At 50.1% G+C, this 20076-nt stretch overlaps 1 protein-coding gene and 1 pseudogene across 2 annotated transcripts in view; one reads left to right on the top strand and one right to left on the bottom strand.

Annotated features, from left to right (window-relative positions):
- Positions 1–20076, bottom strand: part of CCDC88C (coiled-coil domain containing 88C) — a 147974-nt gene that overhangs the window by 122802 nt on the left and 5096 nt on the right. For both annotated transcript variants that reach the window (XR_011648280.1, XM_058292422.1), the window contains exon 3: positions 16294–16402. Coding sequence is in view for 1 of the 2 variants with exons in the window: in XM_058292422.1 (XP_058148405.1) it covers positions 16294–16402 (109 nt within the window). In the remaining variant the exon portion in view is untranslated. The remainder of the gene's footprint in view (positions 1–16293; positions 16403–20076) is intronic.
- On the top strand, positions 7904–9583 carry LOC139438082 (fas apoptotic inhibitory molecule 1 pseudogene; annotated as a pseudogene).

The raw sequence follows: 20076 nt of genomic DNA, 5'->3' as shown, positions 1-20076 counted from the left end.
ATGGAGGAGTGGTTTTAGATTAACTACCCCCAGAAGGCTATAAAAAAAGAGCCCAAAGTTATCCTCAAGCATGGAATACTCACACCCGCAGCTCTTAAGCCATTTCCATCTGAAAAAAAAAATCAATTTTGCACACTCTACCCCATAAATTCTAATGTCACAAATTCTTACTCCCCCCAAAATACCAAAACTGTTTCAGAGTTCCTGGCACCTTAAAGCAGCCACAATTCCACAATTTAAAGAGACAGAAACTAACCCAGCAGGCTGTACAAACGGGAAGAAGAGCCTGTTTGTCACTCTGGTTTGGAAAGGAGGCATTTATTTTTAAAGTTTTAAGGTCATTAAACCTTAAACATCAGAAAGCTCAAGGGAGCCAAGCTGGCTAGACAAAGTTGAAAACAATCAATCTAATTTCCACCCCTGAGGGACCCAGCCTCCAGTCCCCAGCATATGGCATCTCCATCAAGAAAGCAAACAGAAATGAAAAGCCTGCAGGTGGGTGTGAAAGCAGCAGGGGCCCCAGCATAAGTGGGATTCAGGAGGTACCAGGACCCTCCTCCAGTTTACCCCCTACTCACCCCTGCTATGTGTCAGGTACTCAGGGACACAGTGAGTAAGGAAGGCCCCTCCTGTCCTTCACTGACTCAAGAGGGACACAGTGAATAAGGCAGACCTCTGTTCTCCAATTACTGAGTCCTGAAAGGGGTAAGAGGTCGGTGACCTCTGCAGGTCATCTTGGCCTAGAGAGAGGCTCTGGGCCAGGGCAGAGGGCAATAAACCCCCTAAGTGCTTTCTGAATGCAATGCTGGTAGTGTCCAAACTACTCCACTGAATTACTTACTCCATCGAATTTTGACTCATATTGCTAGGTATCTTGTCATTAACGCTCAATGACAGTAGACTGTTTCTATGTTGGTGGGGTGAGACAAAAAAAAAAGACTCAGTGCCCACTTTTAAGGATTTTCATTATGGCTGGGAGATAAAATCATGAGGATTCAATGAGAAAATATGTGTAAGCTGCTCAGAACACTATAAAGCAGAAAATGAACACAGAAGAGAAAAAGTCTACGGTGATGTCAATCGTGTGTGCACACATGTGCGCGTACCTGATTAATCCAATTCTACTCTTGGAAGGAGCCTTCCAAAATCTGCTCACTAACAGACGGACAAAGTATGGCCCAGAAAGGCGGACCCGTCTGCTAGCTGGTGTCCAGGAACCTTCCTTACACGCCGGGCGCCTGCATTCAGGTGCTGAGAAGCCAACACTGCATGCAAATCCCAGCGCAGGTCCTGACTGCCCAGCAGGGTCCCTGTACGAGGCCCTCATTTAACATGGCCTACACGACTCCAAGGCAGGAAGTGTAGAGACAGGCATTCTTGTTCCAGATGAAATAACATGCCCAAAGCTGCATCCATAGAGGATGAGCGCAAAGGAGCCCAGGCAAAGCACAGTACCTTTGCGGGTAGAGGGGTTTGTGGCTGTTTTCCTCACTTTACCTTTATTTGAATGAGTGCCTCCTGGCTCCCCAGTCCTCTATCTACACCAGGAGCTTCACGGCTCACTGCTGCAAGAAATGGCACTATCTCACATGAGCCTTGCAAATACCCATGAGGGTAAGCATGACCCCTAACTTACAGGTGACAAGCATGCGAAGCCACACTACTGGTCGGTGAATGACTAGAACTGGATGTCAAGTTTCTAGACCCTTGAAAGAAGTAATTCCCCAAGGTGACAACCTGGCGGAACTCTGCCTTGTTCAGGACCTCCCGGCTTGCTCGTTCCCCTCTGGCTTCACCTTCCTGGTCGCCAGGGTAACAGAGACCACCCCACAGAGCTCAACTGCTTCCTCTCAGCAGTGGCCAACCTCGGTACCCCCGGCCAAGGGAGCAAACCCGACTGCTCCGTGCGGAGCCAACTCCAGCGATGCCCCGCTGCCACTAATGGAAGCAACGACATTTCTGAGGCTGCACTGCGTCCCATCTCTTCCCTCCCCCTTAACCTGCTGAAAAGCAATAAAACCCTTGCAGCGTACACCTGGCAGCCTCGCCTTTTTTTCCCTTCTAAAACTTCTACCTCCCCAGCCCTAAAAAAATCACCAATAAATTCAGAATTGGAGGCGACAGGGTGTGGCCTCCGCCACCATTCTCCAGTCCAGGCTGAACCTGCTTATTCAAAATGTGCACTTCCTTGTCCTCCTTCCCCCGTTACCAGAAAAGTAGCAAGGCTGCACCTGTCGGGAAGCCATCTGAAACACCTTAAAGGACCAAGGTCCTGAATGCCACAGCAAAGGAGCAGAAAACCTCTGCCTTTCCAGAAAGAACAGCTGAACAATGAAAAGTTATTAGCCCTGGGAGTGAGCCAGCAGTCAGCTTTGTCGAGGGGCAAAGCTTGCCTGGGCAAGTTCTTCCGAGCCTCCTTCTGACGAACTAGTTATAACATCAAACACACTAATCCTGGCATTTAACACCAAAACTCAAGGCAAGGGAGGGCTTTTTTTTTAACTTGCAGAACTTATTTCACTCCTCTGTCACAAAAGGAACTGGTACCTCTTACCACTTCCGCCCTCTCTGGTGTTGAGAGTTCTATAAAATAAATTGTGTTTCTCACCTTCATTCATACCAACGCAAATGAACTCTCTCAACACTAAGATGAACACGACCTAACTCAAAATGGGCCAATGAGCACCATCCAGAAGCACAGTTCACTACTGGCACTTGAGAGCATAAGCTGTAGCTGTTTTCGGGAGACCCTGGGCCCGGTGGACACCGAGGGTCAGAATGAATGGAATCTCTAAGTTTACTGGAAGCACAAATTCAGACCACTTGCCCTAAGACCAGGAGCAACTGCTCCAATTCCCAACCAACACAGCTCTGTGCGCGCCAGACCTTGCCTGGTGTGATGAACTCAAAAACACAATTCTTTTTTTAAAAAAAGAATGGCCTTTGGAAGCGGCTGTGGCTCAATCAACTGGGCTCCGGTCTACCATATGAGAGGCCCTCGGTTCACGTCCCAGGCAGGGCCTCCTTGTGAAGGCAGGCTCACCCGCGCCCGCGGAGAGCTGACCGCCCGCGCCCGCAGGAGCTGGTGCAGCAGGATGATGCAACAAAGGGAGACAAGCAGACACCGAAGAATGCGCAGCAAATGGACACAGAAAGCAGACAGCAAGCAAGCCACAAGGGTGTGGGGGGGGGGGAAGTGGGAATAAATAAAATAAAAAATAAAGACTGGCCTTGAATTAGGAAACTTGAGCAGAAGGTGAAAAAGTGATTTTTTTACATGGTGAGAAAACAGATGATCGGAAATAGGATTCTGGAAAGGAATGCCATTCAGAGGAAGGAGAGGGGCTTGGAGAGGGACTTCTCAATGTTGGGGCTGGAGCAGGTCTCGGGTCGGGTTCTTGAGACCACGTGCCTTGAGCACTGGGGCCCAGAGCTCTGCAGACAAGTCGGAATCGAGGTGTCTGCCCATGGGGGCCTCGGGTGGCACCCTCGGCACGGGGGCAAAAGGCAAGACTCTTGAACCCAGAGCTCCTGCCGGCAGCCTGGCAGCTCAAGGGAAAGGAAAATCCTAGGAATTCAAGGTCAAGGCCAGGAGGAGGAGCCCCAAGAGGCCAAGAAGGTAGTGTCTGAAGACCGCTGTGAAGGAAGGGGGAGGCCCGGGCCTGCAGATTCTCCTGGCTGTATGCCTCCGAGGCCTGGCCAAATTCCAACTCCACTAATTACATCAGACCTACCTTTCTCCCCTCCCCACCGCAGGCAATTAGCCCCAATTCTCAGCTTCCGGCTGCTCTGGGTGAGGATAAAGTGGGAGCCCAGCTGCTCCCAGCCCCAACCCCGGAAGTGCTGGTTTCAGAGGGGCGTGAAGCAATCCAGGCCTCCCTCTGGGGCGCCCCGTGGCTGGTGTGAAATCTGGTTAGCAAGGGGGAGCCCTGAAGGCTGAGATCCACCCCCACGCCCCTCTGGGGGACACCCATGGTACAGATCCAGAATGCGAGACAGCCTTCACCTAACAGTGGGTCCATCCCGAGACTACTCACAGTGCTACACAATTCTAGAAAGCTCAGTGTTCAGAAAGAAGTTTTCCCCAGCAGCCAATGACCAAGGAAACTTGGGGCTTCCAGGAGCTGTTTCTTTATTTTACTTCATAAACCTTGGTTTCCTAATCTGTAAAATAGGGACAGTAATTTCATACTTGTGGGGCTGATATAATGATTAAAATAGTAGTACTCCTAGCAGAGTACCTGGACACGCAGTAAAGGCTGACGCCCAGGAAGCGGATTTGGCCCAATGGATAGGGCATCCGCCTATCACATGGGAGGTCCAGGGTTCAAACCCCGGGCCTCCTGACCCGTGTGGAGCTGGCCCAGGCGCAGTGCTGATGCGAGCAAGGAGTGCCCTGCCACGCAGGGGTGTCCCCCGCGTAGGGGAGCCCCACGCATGGAGAGCTACCCAGGGCGAAAAAAGCATAGCCTGCACAGGAGTGGGGCCGCACACATGGAGAGCTGACACAGCAAGATGATGCAACAAAAAGAGACAGATTCCTGGTGCCACTGACAAGAATATAAGCAGACACAAAAGAACACACAGTGAATGGACACAGAAAGCAGACAACTGGGGGCGGGGGGGAGGGGAAGGTGAGGTAAATAAAATAAAAATAAATAAATCTGGGAAGCAGACTTGGCCCAGTGGATAGGGTGTCCGTCTACCACATGGGAGGTCCACGGTTCAAACCCCGGGCCTCCTTGACCCGTGTGGAGCTGGCCCATGCGCAGTGCTGACGCACGCAAGGAGTGCCCTGTCACGCAGGGGTGTCTCCGCGTGGGGGAGCCCCACGCACAAGGAGTGCGCCCCGTAAGGAGAGCCGCCCAGCACGAAAGAAAGTGCAGCCTGCCCAGGAATGGTGCTGCACACACGGAGAGCTGACACAACAACAACAAAAAAGAAACACTGATTCCGGTGCCGGTGACAACAGAGGCGGACAAAGAAGAGCACGCAGCAAATAGACACAGAGAAGAGACAACTGGGGAGGGGGGGAGAGAGAGACAAATAAATAAATAAATAGATGAATAAATAAATAAATCTTAAAAAAGAAAAAAAAGGCTGGCTCCCTCCCTTGTCTTCTCTCTACCTTCTGATTCAGGCACAGAGCTGAGTTCCAAAGTTCCTGGTTGCTATTCAGTGTGCCTTGACAGCATTTCTTCTCAAAACAAAAGGAGGAAAAAGGAAACGATGTCCAACTGGCAACCTCTGGCCAGCCTCTGGAAGGGTTTGGGAATGTGGCACGTCACCAGGGGTCCCTGCCCACCGCTAGACCACTGGGTATGCTTAAAACACAGATGCAGGATGGTCAGGGCCAGGAGAAAACACCTTTTGCTAAGTGTGAAAAGGCCATTCTAGGGCCCCTGAAAGCTGCCGCCCCCCCACAACCCCTTCAAGCTCTCATCCTAAGGCCGTCTCCTCCCACCTGTCCCTGTCTGGTCTCCCTGAGGAGCCATTGCAATTCGGAGGAGTCCTACCCTGAAGCCTGGGGGAGTATGTGTGTGGGGGATGGGTGGCTCGGCCTTTCTGGGCTTGGGAAAGCTTTTTATCAGCCCCTTTGATGCTCCCCTGGCTTGCAGGCTGACCAAGGGCTGGTGATACCCTCCTGTGGGTTGCCGCCCCCTCCCCGGGCAATCTCCTCTGCTGGCCACTCCCCCCTCAACTGCTCCCTGCTCTGGCCCTTCTGCTTCAGGGCCTCCTCCCAGTCTCCTCTACCCCCAGGTGTCCCCAGAGTTCCCGCCTGCCTCCCCTCCCCGCTCCCTCCCAGTTTTGGATGTGTTCTGGATAGAAGGTCAGATTTCTTTCTTACGCTTACTCTTACAAATTCTCCAGAGACTCCTGAATCCTTCAGGTTAAGGTTCCAATTCCTTAGCATGGCATCTGCCTGGAACCTCACCCTCTTTCCAGCCTCGTCCATCTCTGCTTCCCATAAGCACCCCGACCTCCAGCCACTCCAAAGTAACCTTCAGGTGCCCAGGCTGTTTTAGGTCTCTACAACTTCACAGGTGCTGGTCCCTCTCTCAGGACACCCTACTTTCTGCCAGGGGAGCTCCTGATTCTGCAAGTGTCACCCCTTCAAGAAGCTCTCCACGACCCTCGACCCTCCCAGGCTGGGAAGCCCCTGTTGCCACGTCCCGGTCCTGTGCACACATGGGTGACATGCAGGCCCTACCTGGCCTCACCTCGCCCCCCACCCCCGACTAGTCCTGACCATCTTAGACATGGGCGAGTCTTAAGAACAAGAAAGAGAAAAGAATAGGGTGACCCTGGCAAGTCAAAGCCACCAATCTGAACACCAGAGCTTCCTCACGCTACATTTCATCACCACACACTAAGAAGGAAGGAACAGGAAGAGAAAGGAAAGAGAAAAGGAGGGAACCATGCAAACCACAGCCCTCCACAAGCCCATAGCTCCGTTTTCACTTCCTAACGCAGCCTGCAAGGGTCTCTCTGAACTTTAAACGAGAGCAAACATTCACAGGGAAACCAGGTGGGCTCCTGTTTGGCAAGCCCACGGACAGACAAAAGGCTCCCCCGCTGCTGACAAGGGCCCAGGGCCCCTCTGTGCACTGCCTCCCAGCCCCGGCCAGCACCCACCCCTAGTTATCGCGCTGTGCACTTGGAATGTTCAGCAATCGCCCTGCGGGCAGTCCTGCTGGACAGATTCCAGAACAGCACGCAGTAATTCCCCAACACAAAGTTCACGCAGACATACAGTAAAGATAATTTCTGAACCTCGCCCCCATGGGAGAGAGAATCTGCAGCATTCGAGAGCAGTACAGAGCACTGCAATTTAACATGTACCATCGCAACCGGTGAAAAGGCAAATGAGCTATTCACCAAAAAACACAAAAGGCCCGAAAGTAAAGCAACGTGGGCAACAACGAGCTAAAGCCCTCTAAGTATTCATTCAGACCCAGGAATTCCATGCAGGAATTTATCCTAAGGAAATAAAAATATTTGTGGAAGATACAGGCAGCAAGTACGTCCATGGTGGTACAGTTTATACTTCTCAGACATTAGAAAGAGCTCAGTGTCAAGGATGAAATGCCGTGTAGACACCAAAGTTCTTATCAGGAAAGAAAATTTAATGACCTGGGAAAATGCGCAGGTAAATGAAAAAAATAAAATGCAGTGTTATGGTTTGAGTTGTGGCCCCCGCTGAGATATATGTTCAAGTCCTAACCCTGGGCCCTGGCAATGCGATCCTAGTTGCAAATAGGGTATTTGAAGATGTGGTCAAAATGAGACCTGGGAGCCGATGTGGCTCAGTGGCTTAGGATTTCCACCTAAGAGGTCCTGGGTTCAATCCCCGGCCCTGGCACCTCAGAAAAAAAGGTGAGACCTAACTGGATGAGGGTGGGCCCTAACTGTCCCAATAAGAGGAGGAAATTGGGAAAGAGAGAAACCATGTGACAGACACAGACTGCGTTGCATCACAAGCCAAGGAACACCATGGACTGCCGGCCACCGCCGCCACCTCAGTTTCAGACTTCCAGCCTCCAGAATGGCGAGGCAGTACATTTTTTTGTTAAGCCCCCCAGTTGGTGGTCCTCGGAAGTCCTAGGAAACTAAGAGAAGCAGGTGACAAAGCAGCATGAACAGAATGACCCACAACTGGAAACACACACATATACAACCTACATACAAAGAGGAGTGGGAGCATAATTACCAACATGTTAACAACGGTTACTCTAGGTGGAGAGCTCATGGGAGAATTGAATTTTCTTTATATTTTCCCAATCTGCAAGCAGAGGTATATTTATGACCAGGAACAGAGATATGAGCTGCAAAATCACCAGTATCCATCTCAGAGCCATTCTAACCCATTTTAAAGGAAAAGGTAATTTTTCCCGCCACGGCCATGGTAACCAGCAAGCAGGAGGCAGCGCAGCCTTGGTGGCCCGTGGAGGCCAAGGCCGGGTTGGCAGTGGGTGCTGGTGTCCAGGAAGCCAGGGGGACTGGACCCCGAGCTCGTCACAGCCCAGGGCATCCCGCTCGGTGTCCACCTGACGGGGTTTACAGCATGAACGGGCAGGTTCAGCGTGACCTGCAAGTCGGAGCAGGACATGGACAAACCGGTCCACGTCTTCAGTTATTACATTAGTGACACCTGGAGCACATGCTCTGTTTTGGAGGAGCTTTCCTTAAGATCACAGGGAATGTGCTCCTGGCCCTCTGGCAGGGAAAAAGAATCAACAGACTGCCATCATTACCCTGGTGGCCAAACGCAGACTGGAGATAGAGGAGAAGCTTGGGATTTATCATATCGGAGAAGGCCAAGACCTAAAGACGGGCAGCAGCTCCTGACAGAGTGCTCCAATGGAAAACAACTATAAAAACTCAAAAGATAAACGACAGCTCAGCACTGGGGATATAATTAATACCACTGAATTATACACTGGACGATGGTGAAAATGGGAAATTTTAGGTTGTATATATGTTACCAGAATTTTAAATAAAAAACACCACCAACACCACAAAAGAATTGTACAGCACCAAGAGTAAATCTTAAGGTAAACTAGGGACTTTTGCTAATAACACTGTTTTGACTATTTTAACAGAAGTACCACACTAGTAATGCAAAATGTTAACAGGATAAACTGGGAGGAAGGAGGTTATGTGGCATTCTGTACTTTGCACAATTTTCTGTAAACCCACGATTGTTTAATAATTTTTTTTAAGATAAAGATTTCTCCCCTACAAATTCAATATAACATAGCATTCAAAAACCAAATTCCACTTGTACCTATAGATATGGCCTGAATGGACTCTAAGTTTCCTTCAACACTCACTATCCATCAGAGCAAATAACCTGCTAAAAGGGATTCAACTTTAAAGACTCCTGCCCCTGACAGATGCCCCAGGGGACCTGAAGGGCGACAGACAGACAGATGCGTTTTGGGACTCTGGCCTCTTGCCTCTAGCTCTCCAGTTAGGGAGGAGGTCCACGTGGCCTGAGGGGTTGGAATCAACCGCAGGCTCGGAGCGACCGCCCCAGGGCCTCCGGCAGCATTCCCCGTACAGTGCCAGCCCTCCTTACAGCCTGTGCAAGGAGCGGCCTGGGATGCTGCTTTAAGTGATGGAACCCACAACACTGAATTTGAATGTGGGACCACATCGGAAAAACATGTGTCGTATGTAGATGCGAAGGAGCAGCTGAGAATGGATGTTCAAGTTAGTGAGCAAAGAAACCTTCTGAGCTGCACAAAAGCAACCATAAACAGAGATGCTGTCAGAGGTTTCACTTCTGGTGATATCCCTGAAATTCATGGGAAAAGGCTCAAAAAGTAGATGGCAAGCAGATTAAAAACCACAAATACTGGCATATTACCTTTGGAGGGTGAGGGCTGGAGAGTTGTGTTGGAAAAGGACACTATGAATGTGCAGTGCAATGGTAAAAAACTGGAGACAGCAGATGAGTTTGTAAATGATGGATCAGAAAAACTCTCTTCGGTATTGGGAATCATGACTGTTGTTATACATAAGGGCTGTCAGTAGTGGGAAAAGGAAATAAGGGATTATTCATACTCTTTGTGGATAAGAGAAACCCCAGATTCTTAAATGACGTCATGTTGGTGAATTTTAATCTCAAGAAGTAAAGGTTAAGACTATTAAATTACTGTGGTAATTAAATGTGTCCAACATGTACCTTCTCAGTATATTTAGTCTGTGCTGTTTTATTTTTTAGTTACTTGAAACTGTAATGTTCCAAGGGTCAGAGAAAAAAGTAATTATGTACAATCATTAACACTACAATTTATTTTGTAAATAATGTAAAATATCTTAAAGTCCAAATAGAAAATAAGATATAGACCAAAATCTTTAATGTTTCACAAGAGGAACCTTTACTATAATAAAGACTATAAAATAAAAACAAACCCTCTAACTGAGAAATCTCCCAGCTCTGTTTCCTTTATGTGGGCTACAGGGTTTTTTATTTTTATTGTTCTCAGCAACAATGTCGAACGTACATTTCCTTCTATTCTTACTTAGCACAAAAGTCTTTCATTTTTCAAGCTGAGTATGCACATTTTTAAAGATAATTCTAATTTTTAGCAGTCAGCCTGTGCCACAGAATAGAGATCTCAAAAACAAGGCTGAGAAGGGAAAAAGTTAGCAGGCTTCCACTGATGGAAGTTTTTTTAAAAACATCACACAAAGCAACAGTACGTATATAGGTGTATGGACATTTTGTATATACACATATATATGGCAAGACCATTAAAAATGTGACCTGGATACCCAACAAATGAATAAGAGAGGGAAGCGGATTCGGTTCAATGCCTACCACATGGGAGGTCCAAGGTTCAAACCCAGGGCCTCCTGACCAGTGTGGTGAAGCTGGCCCACGTGCTGTGCTGATGCGCCAAGGAGTGCTGTGCCACGCAGGGGTGTCCCCTGCATAGGGAAGCCCCATGTGCAAGGAGTGCACCCCGTAAGGAGAGTCGCCCTGAGCAACAAAAGTGCAGCCTGCCCAGGAGTGGGGCTGCACACATAGAGAGCTGACGCAGCAAGATGACACAACAAAAAGAGACACAGATTCCCGGTGCTGCTGACAAGAATACAAGCAGACACAGAAGAACACACAGCGAATGGACACAGAGAGCAGACAACTGGGTGGGAAAGGGGAGAGAAAAAAAAATTGAATAATAGAGGTTACTCCCACGGAAGAAGGGAAGGGTGATTGGTTTAGGGGTCTTCTGCCGTATCAGAAAAAATTTATTTCTTTAAAAAAAAAAAAAAAAAGCTGTGTTCGTGTTCATTTGAACAATGGGCACTTGAACAATGGGCACATGGGTGTTCATTACAACCGTTTGTACTGTTTTATTTTTAATTTTTCAAAGCAAAAAGACTACATAAGACATGGCCACTCTGGAGCTATACTTTTTCTGCTGTTCCCTTTGCGAAAAACAGCATTCTAGGCCCATGCTGGCCTTCTGACAATGGCATGACACCAGAAGTCAGAGGAGCCAAGTCCAAGGATCAGTTAAAACAAAAACTCCTTAGGTTGATGCAAACTCCCCGTCTTGTCTATCTCTGGTCATCGTGGGCTTATGGAGTTTTAGGTCTGCAAGGCCCTAACCCCTTCACTGGACAGATGAGAAAGCAGAGGCTCAGGGCAGTGAGGCAGCTTGTCCAAGGCGGACAGCGAGGACTGGCTTGGCAGCTTGTCCAAGGCGGACAGCGAGGACTGGCTTTGCAGCCACCACAAGGTCAGAGCTGGAAGAAGCTCCAAAAAACGGAAATTCCCCATTTCTCTAAGTCCTGAAAGTATTCCCCCGGCTTCTTTTTTCTCTCTTCTGTCCCTATATCCATCCAGACCTCCTTAGGGTAGACAGCCACACATGGACTGAACAACAGAGATGTCTGCGCCTCTCCACCAGCACAAACCACGGTTATTAGGGAGGGCCACTGGGGGAAGTGCTTCCCGTGCCTGTGGCTCTTGGGAACAAGGGACGGGGTCGAGGGTGGCAGCACTCACTGAACAAGCCCCAAAGAACAAATACCTGCTGTATTAGCTTGGATTTCATGAATACACACTTAATGTAAGCATTCGAGGTTCTGAATGTAAAAATGAAATGGGGGAATCAGATGTGGCTCAAGCAACTGGGCTCCTGTCTACCATACAGAAGGTCCAGGGTTCAATACCCAGGGCCTCCTGGTGAGGGCAATCTGGCCCGTGTGGTGAGCTGGCCCACGCAGAGTGCTGGCCTGTGCAGAGTGCTGCCTGCGCAGGAATGCTGGCCTGCACAGGAGTGTTGGTCCATGCGGAGAGCAGGCGCAGCAAGATGACACAACAAAAAGAGACACAGAGGAGAGAGGATAAGAGATGCAGCAGACCAAGGGAGCTGAGGTGGCGCAAGAAAATGATTGCCTCTCTCTCACTCTGGAAGGTCCCAAGATCGGTTCCCAGAGCTGCCTAATGAGAATACAAGCAGACAGAGAAGAACACACAGCGAATGGACAGAGAGCAGACAATGGAGGGAGGGGGGAGAAAGAAATATTTAAAAACAAAAACAAACAAAAAATGGAGAGCTATAGCTCAAGTGATTGAGCGCCTGCTTCCCAACTCTACAGTCCTGGGTGTGATGGTGGGTTCGATCCCTGGTACCTCCTAAAAACAAACAAAAGAATGAAAGGAAAAAAAACACAAAAAACCTCTTATTGGGGAGCAGATATAGCCCAGTGGCTGAGTGCCTGCTTCCCATGTATAAGGTCTTGGATCCAATCCCCAGTACCTTCTAAAAAAACAAAAACAAAATACTTAACTAAAAAAAAAAAAAATTAAAAGGGGGTTTGGCTGCCAAATAAGTGAAACCAGCATTGTATAACGACCAGGGGCTTGAGGCAGCATGGAGTTCTGGCAAATGTCTGGTTTGGGGCTGCTTTTCCCTGGAGCTGGTGATCAGTTTATTTCCCCTTAAAACAGAGACTGACCCAGGCTCTCTCTTTCCATGGTCCTGTCCAAGTGTGGCTTTCTCTGCCCTTTCCAGGCACCTCCCTCATGACCCCCACCCCCATACTCCCTCTGGGCACCTTTTCATCAGGGCATCTTCTCCCTCCCCACCTTGGGTGGCTGCCAGGACCCCGCCTTCCCGTCCCAGGGGAAGAGCAGATGTGTACATGTCAAAAGCGGTCAAGGGGAGACACTTAAGGAGAACTTCTGAGCTCCCTGCTCCAGGAGACCTGGCCGAGGGCAACTCTTGCAGAAGTCATCAGAAATGCTGTCACCCAGGGGCTTCAGTTCAGGAAGGGACCTGGGATTCCACCTGGTGTTTCTAACAAGTTCCCCAAGTGATGCTGCTGATTTGGGGGCCACACGTGGAGCACCTCTGCTGTAACCCGATTCCCAGTCCTGCTGGGGTGTAATGATCAAAACCAAGCAGCTGGAGAACTTCTGAAAATGCAGATTCCAGGGCTCCATCCCTGACAATCCCGATGCAGCAAGTCAAGGAAGAGGACGGAGGCTCTGGCTTAGACACTGGTCAGGACTGCCCTGGGCTCTGGAGTCCGAGGGAATTCCACCCACCTTGGTGTTCACCCCCATTCTGCCCTAAGCCCCGGAAAAAGGAAAAGGACCCCTCGTCTCTGCAGGTTTTCTGCTTCCTCATGAAACAAGCCCGTGCTATTCAAGAAAGGTCCCTGCCCTTCCAAACTGTCACGGCTCCACTGTGCCTAGAAAAGGAGGGGACTGGTAGGGGATAAGAAAGGCCTTTTGGTAAACAAGACCCAGGGAAGATTCCCTGACCCTGATGTGCCACTGAAAACCCATGGGCAAAGGCGTTCCACCCTGGGGACAGGGGACGGGGGGGCAGGCAGACCTCTCACCCTCCTTGGCCAACATTCAATTCACTTTCTTTCCAAGCCCTCACAAGCTGGAGAGCTACTTTGGAAAATATTCTTCAACACTCCTTTACAAGAATAACCAATTACATTTATGCTATAAAATTCAGTGAGAGGGAAAAAAGGCAGGATATGCAATTGTATATATGGCACAACCACAACTATGTAAAACAAAAACTATTCATGCAAAAACTGGAAGGAAGCACTAAAAAATGTTAATAGTGATTGTCTTTGGATGGTGGGATTGTGGGTGGTTCTTTTTTCTTTCTATTTGTTTGTTTTCCAAACTGTTCGTAAACACCTATTACTTACATGACGAGGACCTAACTTCATTATAAAAGAAACCTGGAGCAAAAAACGCACAGAATGCAGTCTGTTGGTCAGCTCTTACCACAAGCGTCTTTGCCAGCTCTCTCCAAGTGAGCAGGGCTAAGGGGCAGTGTCCACCCTGGCCCTCAGGAAGTATGTGCAGCTAACGTTCACTGGCCATCGCCGCGAGCTGGGCTGAGGCTTCCAACATCCACAAGCCCTGCCCTGGAAGGGCAAAGAACGCAGGAGGAGAACAAGGCTGCAGGTCCTCTTTCCTATCCAGAAGTTCTCCTGGACCCTAAGTCTCTGGCCTGGTTATCTCTAGTGTGTCCATTTTCCAGAACTCTAGAATGGTACCCCAAGAACAGCAAACTGCCTCGAAGACACAGTCTTAAGTAGGTGTCGGCCCTTTGTCCTGCCCAGACTGGACCCCCAGAAGCTGCTGATCAACAAGTGTTGAGTCCTGACGCAAGACCAGAGGACAGCATCCTCCCGGCCCGACAGCGTGCCCCAGGTCTGAATGCACTCCAGCCACACGGGAGCTGCAGAAACCTTAGCTCTGTCTCAGGAAGCGCTCCACCTCCCCCTTGCTGAAATCAGGGTGCCGGGGTGGGGCACACCTGTCATCGGCTCACTCCTGGCTCTAGCCAGCCTTGCAAGCCCCTTTGGAATCTTGATTTCCTGTCAACTCTCAAATTCACATCCTTCCTCGTTTTGATTCATTTGAAATTTGGTAAACAGCCTTCGTCCAGAAACCGCAGACAATGGGGTTGCTGACACAGCCAGGGAAAGAACACTGCCTCGTGTCTCCAGGCTCCCGCTCCCTTCTTCCAATGACAGCCACCAAATATCAAGCTCAGCCATCCACCGAAATTCCATTCAGGTGTCACCTCCCCCGGGGCCAGCAGACAGGGACCATTCGAGTGTCCATGCCCTGAGCCCAGCTCCGAGTGGACACTCAATGAGTACCTGCTGAACAGCCACACAAGCCGCTAGTCAGCTCCCTCCATGCCCAGACCCCTCATCACCATCACCAATGCCAAGTTCCACCAACAGCACCTTCACCTTTAGCCCAACATCCCCTCGGCATGGCTATCACAGAAGCACAAGCTGAGATCCACCTGCCCGCAGCTCCCCAGCTCTAAGGGGGGAACCATCCGACAAGGAAAAGAATCACCTCCAGACCCCACAGAGCCATCTCTCACGGCCCCCAGACCAGACTCTCCTTGGCCTCTTCTCAGCACAGCTGATGTTTGTACCAGAAACAACAGGGTTGGTTCTGAGCCTCCTAGAGGCGCTGCTCAGTGCCCATGGCCTTCATTAGGGCAGGTGGCTCCCTGCACCAGCCCACAAGGGCACACCATCCCAGCAACCCAACTCAGGCACCCCAACTCTGAAGGGGTGAGGATGGAAATGAGCCGTGTCAGAAAATCCAGGACACTATCTGCTGCCTCCCCTTCCCACCCTGTTTCAAATTCATGTTCCGAGAGCAGCAAGGGCTCCTGCAGCGACCACAGCTGCGGCACCAACCGGGGCCAGCAGGGGCTTGGTGCCGGCAGCCCACCCAGAGGCCGACCTCCAAACCATCGACTGCTGCAAGGGGACAAAGGGGAGCCATGGCGGGCCTCCCATGTGGGCAGGGACCCCCACATCTGAAACCCCCAAACCCCAGAACCAAGAAGGTCTAGCATAGAAGCCAAGTGCCAGGGACAGGTCCCAGAGGCAGAGTCTGGCCACAGGCTAAGCAAACCCTGGTGTGACTCTGGGAGGGACTTGTCCCGAGGAGTGGCTCTCAAACTGTGTACCCTGGAGTTCTGGGAGGCTAGGACACCCTAGAGGGAGAGGCCAGGGCTGGGCAAGGGGCACCTGGGCCCCCAGCCCTGAAGTCAATCAGTGTGTCTGGGGCCTCACCCAGGATTTCAAGATGGACCATTATGGGGTGAGGGGGGACTACAAGGCTAAGACAAAGTTGGAGAACCAGGGCTCCAAGGCACACAGCGTAAGTCCACGTTCCATCAATGTGGCCGTATAAAGATCATGAGCATCATTGAAGATCCTCAACCAACCTTCCCCAGGCTGGGAAGGGGCCTGCTCATCTGGCCCATCGTCTGTCCACCCAGCAGACACTGCAGCACCCGAACAGTGGCTGGTCCCCACCATTTCCAACCTGGAGGCTCCTGGCCACATAGGACCCTTCTGCTGACCCGTCTCTCCCTCAACTCTTTGAATTATCCCTATACCAAGATGAACTGAGCCAGGCTGGGGCTGTGGACAATAACCAAGGCAGGGATCCCCCAGCAGAGCCCATTCTAGAGGGTCCCTACACAGCCGTGAACTGAGGCTGCATCTGGGGCCCTTACAGCCCGAGGCTGATGCTCCGCACACAGCTCCAAGAACAGCTTGGGGCACAGGCAGGAAACATCTGACCCTTATCGCGCTGCCCCATAAAAAGCATTCAGATGAAAACACATCAGTGGCAGCAAGAGGATGCTAACACACAAACACCACTTCCCCGCAGCTTCCGCGGGCAACCCATGCGAGTGACAATATTGCCAGACACACATCGGAACTCCTGGAGGACAAGGGAACTGCCCTTACCTGGTAGTAGGTCTTAATGCTTCTCACCAAGATGGTCAAGTTCTGAATGCGAAGGTTCACATCGTTGTTGACGTGCTTGTTGATGCGCTGATTTGTTGGCCTGGGATCTCTAGGGGAAGAAACAGGAGAATGGAGATGGCATTGCCCAGTGTTTGCCACCCTTCTTTTCCCAGCCGTGGCCAAGCAGGTAGCCCTCCCTGAGCCTAGAAAGACAGGCTTGTTGTGGCAGCACCAAATCCTCACTCTGCCACCACCAAGTCATGGACCCAGATGAGCCACACCACCTGTCTGCCCTCCCCTCTCCTTCAAAGGCCTATTTCGGTTTCAGTGAGAGGAATAATGAAAGCACCTCGCCTGCCAAGGCCCTCAATCACTGCCATTGCTGTTCCCACTGTTAGCAGCACCCATAAACAACCACCACGTATAAAGGTAGACACAAGACATTACAGAGTTTAAAAGTCAATAATCTTGGGACGCGGATGTGGCTCAAGTGATAAGGCCTCTGCCATACCATATGGAAGGAGCCAGGTTTGATCCCTGGGGCCTCCTGATGAAAAAGAAGATGAGAAAGCATGCCTATGTGGCGAGGCAGTGCCTGCGTGGAAAGCCGAGTGCCCACACGAGATTCCCATGGCAAGCCAAGGGCCTGCACAGAGAGCTGAGTGTCCACGTGACTGCCTGCATGGCGAGCCAGTACCCATGTGGTGAGCTGAGTGCCCGCATGAGCGCTCGCATGGCAAGCTGAGTGCCTGCACAGCAAGCTGAGTGCCCGCATGGTGAGCCAAGTGCCCACAGAGCAAGCCGAGGGCTCACGCGAGTGCCTGCGTGGTGAGCCAGTGCCTGCATGGCGAGTCGAGTGCCTGAGTGGCAAGCTGAGTGCCCCCGTGGTGAGCCAGTGCCCACACAAGGGAGTCACACGGCAAGATGATGACACAACAAAAGAGAGACGATGGGGAGAGTCAAGGTGAAGTGCAGCAGAGACCAGGAACTGAGGTGGTGCAATTGACAGGGAGCCTCTCTCCACATCAGAGATCCCTAGGATTGGATCCTAGAGGAGAAAGATGAGAAGACAAAAAGAGAGAAATAGATACAGAAGATCACACAGCAAATGGATACGGACAGCAAAAACAGCAGGGCAGGGGAGGGGGAGCAGAAAGGGAAAAAAAAAGTCAAAAACCTATTTCAGGAGCAAAAGAATTAAAAGCTGAACCAATCAAAGTATGCGAAATTTCCTGACTTGATAAGCTAATAAAATTATTTTTGTCCCATTTCATGTGGGGCGCTGGTCTTGGGCTGGTCCTGCCTGTGATGCTCATTTCAGGGATACAATTCCGGAAAAGCCCAACAATCAAGCTGTGGCCCCCGACTAAGAAATGCTACGAGCAGGGCCACAAGTAATTCATCTGGGAAACCCCTAGGTGTCAAGTATTTTCCAAACTAAGGCCAAAGTCAGGTCTGGTTGTGCTGACACTAGAGTTCTAAATCAAGTGATTTATAATTTTACCTATAAATGACGTATTAACATTTATCGAAATCCTTTGTCAAAAGACATGTATTTAAAGAGAGCAGACTGTACTACACGCTGCTTTTACAACAAAGTCACTGCCTGCCCATCTCACCATCCCAAGACACTGCAAAGGATGTCAAATTCAAACGCGCCCGGGCCTGTGTCCCTGCCCTGTGTCCCTGCCCTGTGATAAGCCCTGGCGCTCTCTGGGGCAGGTCTCTTCCTCTTCCTTTGGGTGTACAGTTCCTTGCTGATGACAGCAGCTCAGAAAGGGAATTGGGGGAAGTTAAGGAACTAAATCTCAATGCCATGTGGCTCATTTGATGCCAATAGTAAATAGAAAATTGACGAAAAGAAAAAATAACTACAAATAGAAATCACTTCAAACGTCATTCGAAGTACTATTTGTTTTACTACAAGCTGTTTAAAAGTCAATCAGGGGAAGTGGACTTGGCCCAGTGGATAGGGCGTCTGTCTACCACATAGGAGGTCCGCGGTTCAAACCCTGGGCCTCCTTGACCCGTGTGGAGCTGGCCCATGCACAGTGCTGATGCACGCAAGGAGTGCCGTGCCATGCAGGGGTGGCCCCGCATAGGGGAGCCCCACACGCAAGGAGTGCGCCCCGTAAGGAGAGCCACCCAGCGCGAAAGAAAAGTGCAGCCTGCCCAGGAACGGTGCTGCACACATGGAGACCTGACACAACAAGATAACGCAACAGAAAGAAACACAGATTCCCGGTGCCGCTGATAAGGATAGAAGCGGTCACAGAAGAACACACGCGAATAGCCAGAGAGAGCAGACAACTGGGAGAGGGTAAGGGGAGAGAAATTTTTTTTTAAATCTTAAAAAAAAAAGCCAATCAGAGCCAACATTGGACAGATCAACTATGGGTCCCCACATGGCCTCATATGGATGCAAACCTTTTTACCTATCACTTGCAAGAACCAGTCGTGGATTTTATTCAGTCATCCTGCCACCCTCTAAAATTGTCACCCAGGTCCCTCAGGGCACAGAGGAGCTCTTTTCAATTGCCATGAGACAAGGTTTCTCATTGTTCCCCACTGCAATGGAGTCTGGCCAAGCCATTTACGTTACATGTTTCTCTTGGAGCCACTCGTTACTGAGAAAATAAAGGTTAACAGTTCAGTGGAAATTAATTTAGGAATAGAGGAGGCATTCAGAATTGAAACCACAGAGGCTTCTTTAGGCACGGACTTCTACCTGGCATGACAAAAGAATTGATCTGAAAGGTACAATTCTCCTTCCTTTACTATGGATACCTTAAGAGATGAGAAGCCACTGCATAAAGTGACACACATGCTTCTTAAAATAGCAGAACTCGGGAACCACGCAGGGTGAGTCTGTTTTATTGTGATTGTCGTCCCAGCTTCCACCTGAGCCAGATGGAATCCCAGTTTCCACTTAAGACAGCCTGAGCATACATGTGGGCACTCACTGCACGCACCCCAAAGGCAGACCCCCCCCCACACCAGGGCTGGGAACCTGGGTTTTCTCTCAGGAAACAGCAAGGGAAGCCTGACCATCTCTGCTTTTGCTCCCCACTCTTCTGGAAGCAATCGCTAATTGAAGCAGCACTCCAAAAGGACTTTGACATTTACTGTATGAATAATTAGATTAATTATCACAATCACTAGTACTCCCTCCTAAGGCTCTCAGGATGAATACATGTTATCAGGAAACCAATCACAACAAAGTCTTGACTACAGTTCAGGAAGGTATAGCACTGGGTCTGGAAGCGGGAGCCAGGAGACAGTAGAATTCTGGCAAGTCCCAGAACGACACAAAGTTCTCTGGGCCTCTGTGCTTATCTGCAAAGTGACCACAGGGCCCTTCCATCTCCGAAAGGCTATCCTGCTATGGAGCCCAGGTCTGCACTAGCAAACCTGGACAGCACTTGCTTCTAGATCCTAGGACGAAGACATTACCAACACCACTGCACAACCACACTTCCCCAAAGGCCACCATTAATAAAAACGGTCTTTACACGGTAGCCCTAAAACATAAAAGCCCTACAGTCCGGGTCAGGATCGGAGGAGAGGACTGAGGGAAGGGTGCAAATGCCTGGCAGCGGGCCCAAACACAGAGTTCCAAGTGGGTTCCCTGGGACTTCCTTTTCATAAAAGCTTCTAACTAGAGAAAAGGAAAACAATTCACAGAATTTTAAAAAGAGTTACAATTTAGGTTATAGCAAACACCACTCTGTCCCCTCTTTTGTGAAAGCCAGTCCCCAACTTCGGTCATATTCCAAAGACTTC

The sequence above is a fragment of the Dasypus novemcinctus genome, chromosome 3, assembly GCF_030445035.2.
Source record: "Dasypus novemcinctus isolate mDasNov1 chromosome 3, mDasNov1.1.hap2, whole genome shotgun sequence".
In the NCBI taxonomy this organism is placed as follows: Eukaryota; Metazoa; Chordata; class Mammalia; order Cingulata; family Dasypodidae; genus Dasypus; species Dasypus novemcinctus.
The sequence above is the reverse complement of the archived record's forward strand: the minus strand, read 5'-3'. Positions and strand labels throughout refer to the sequence as shown.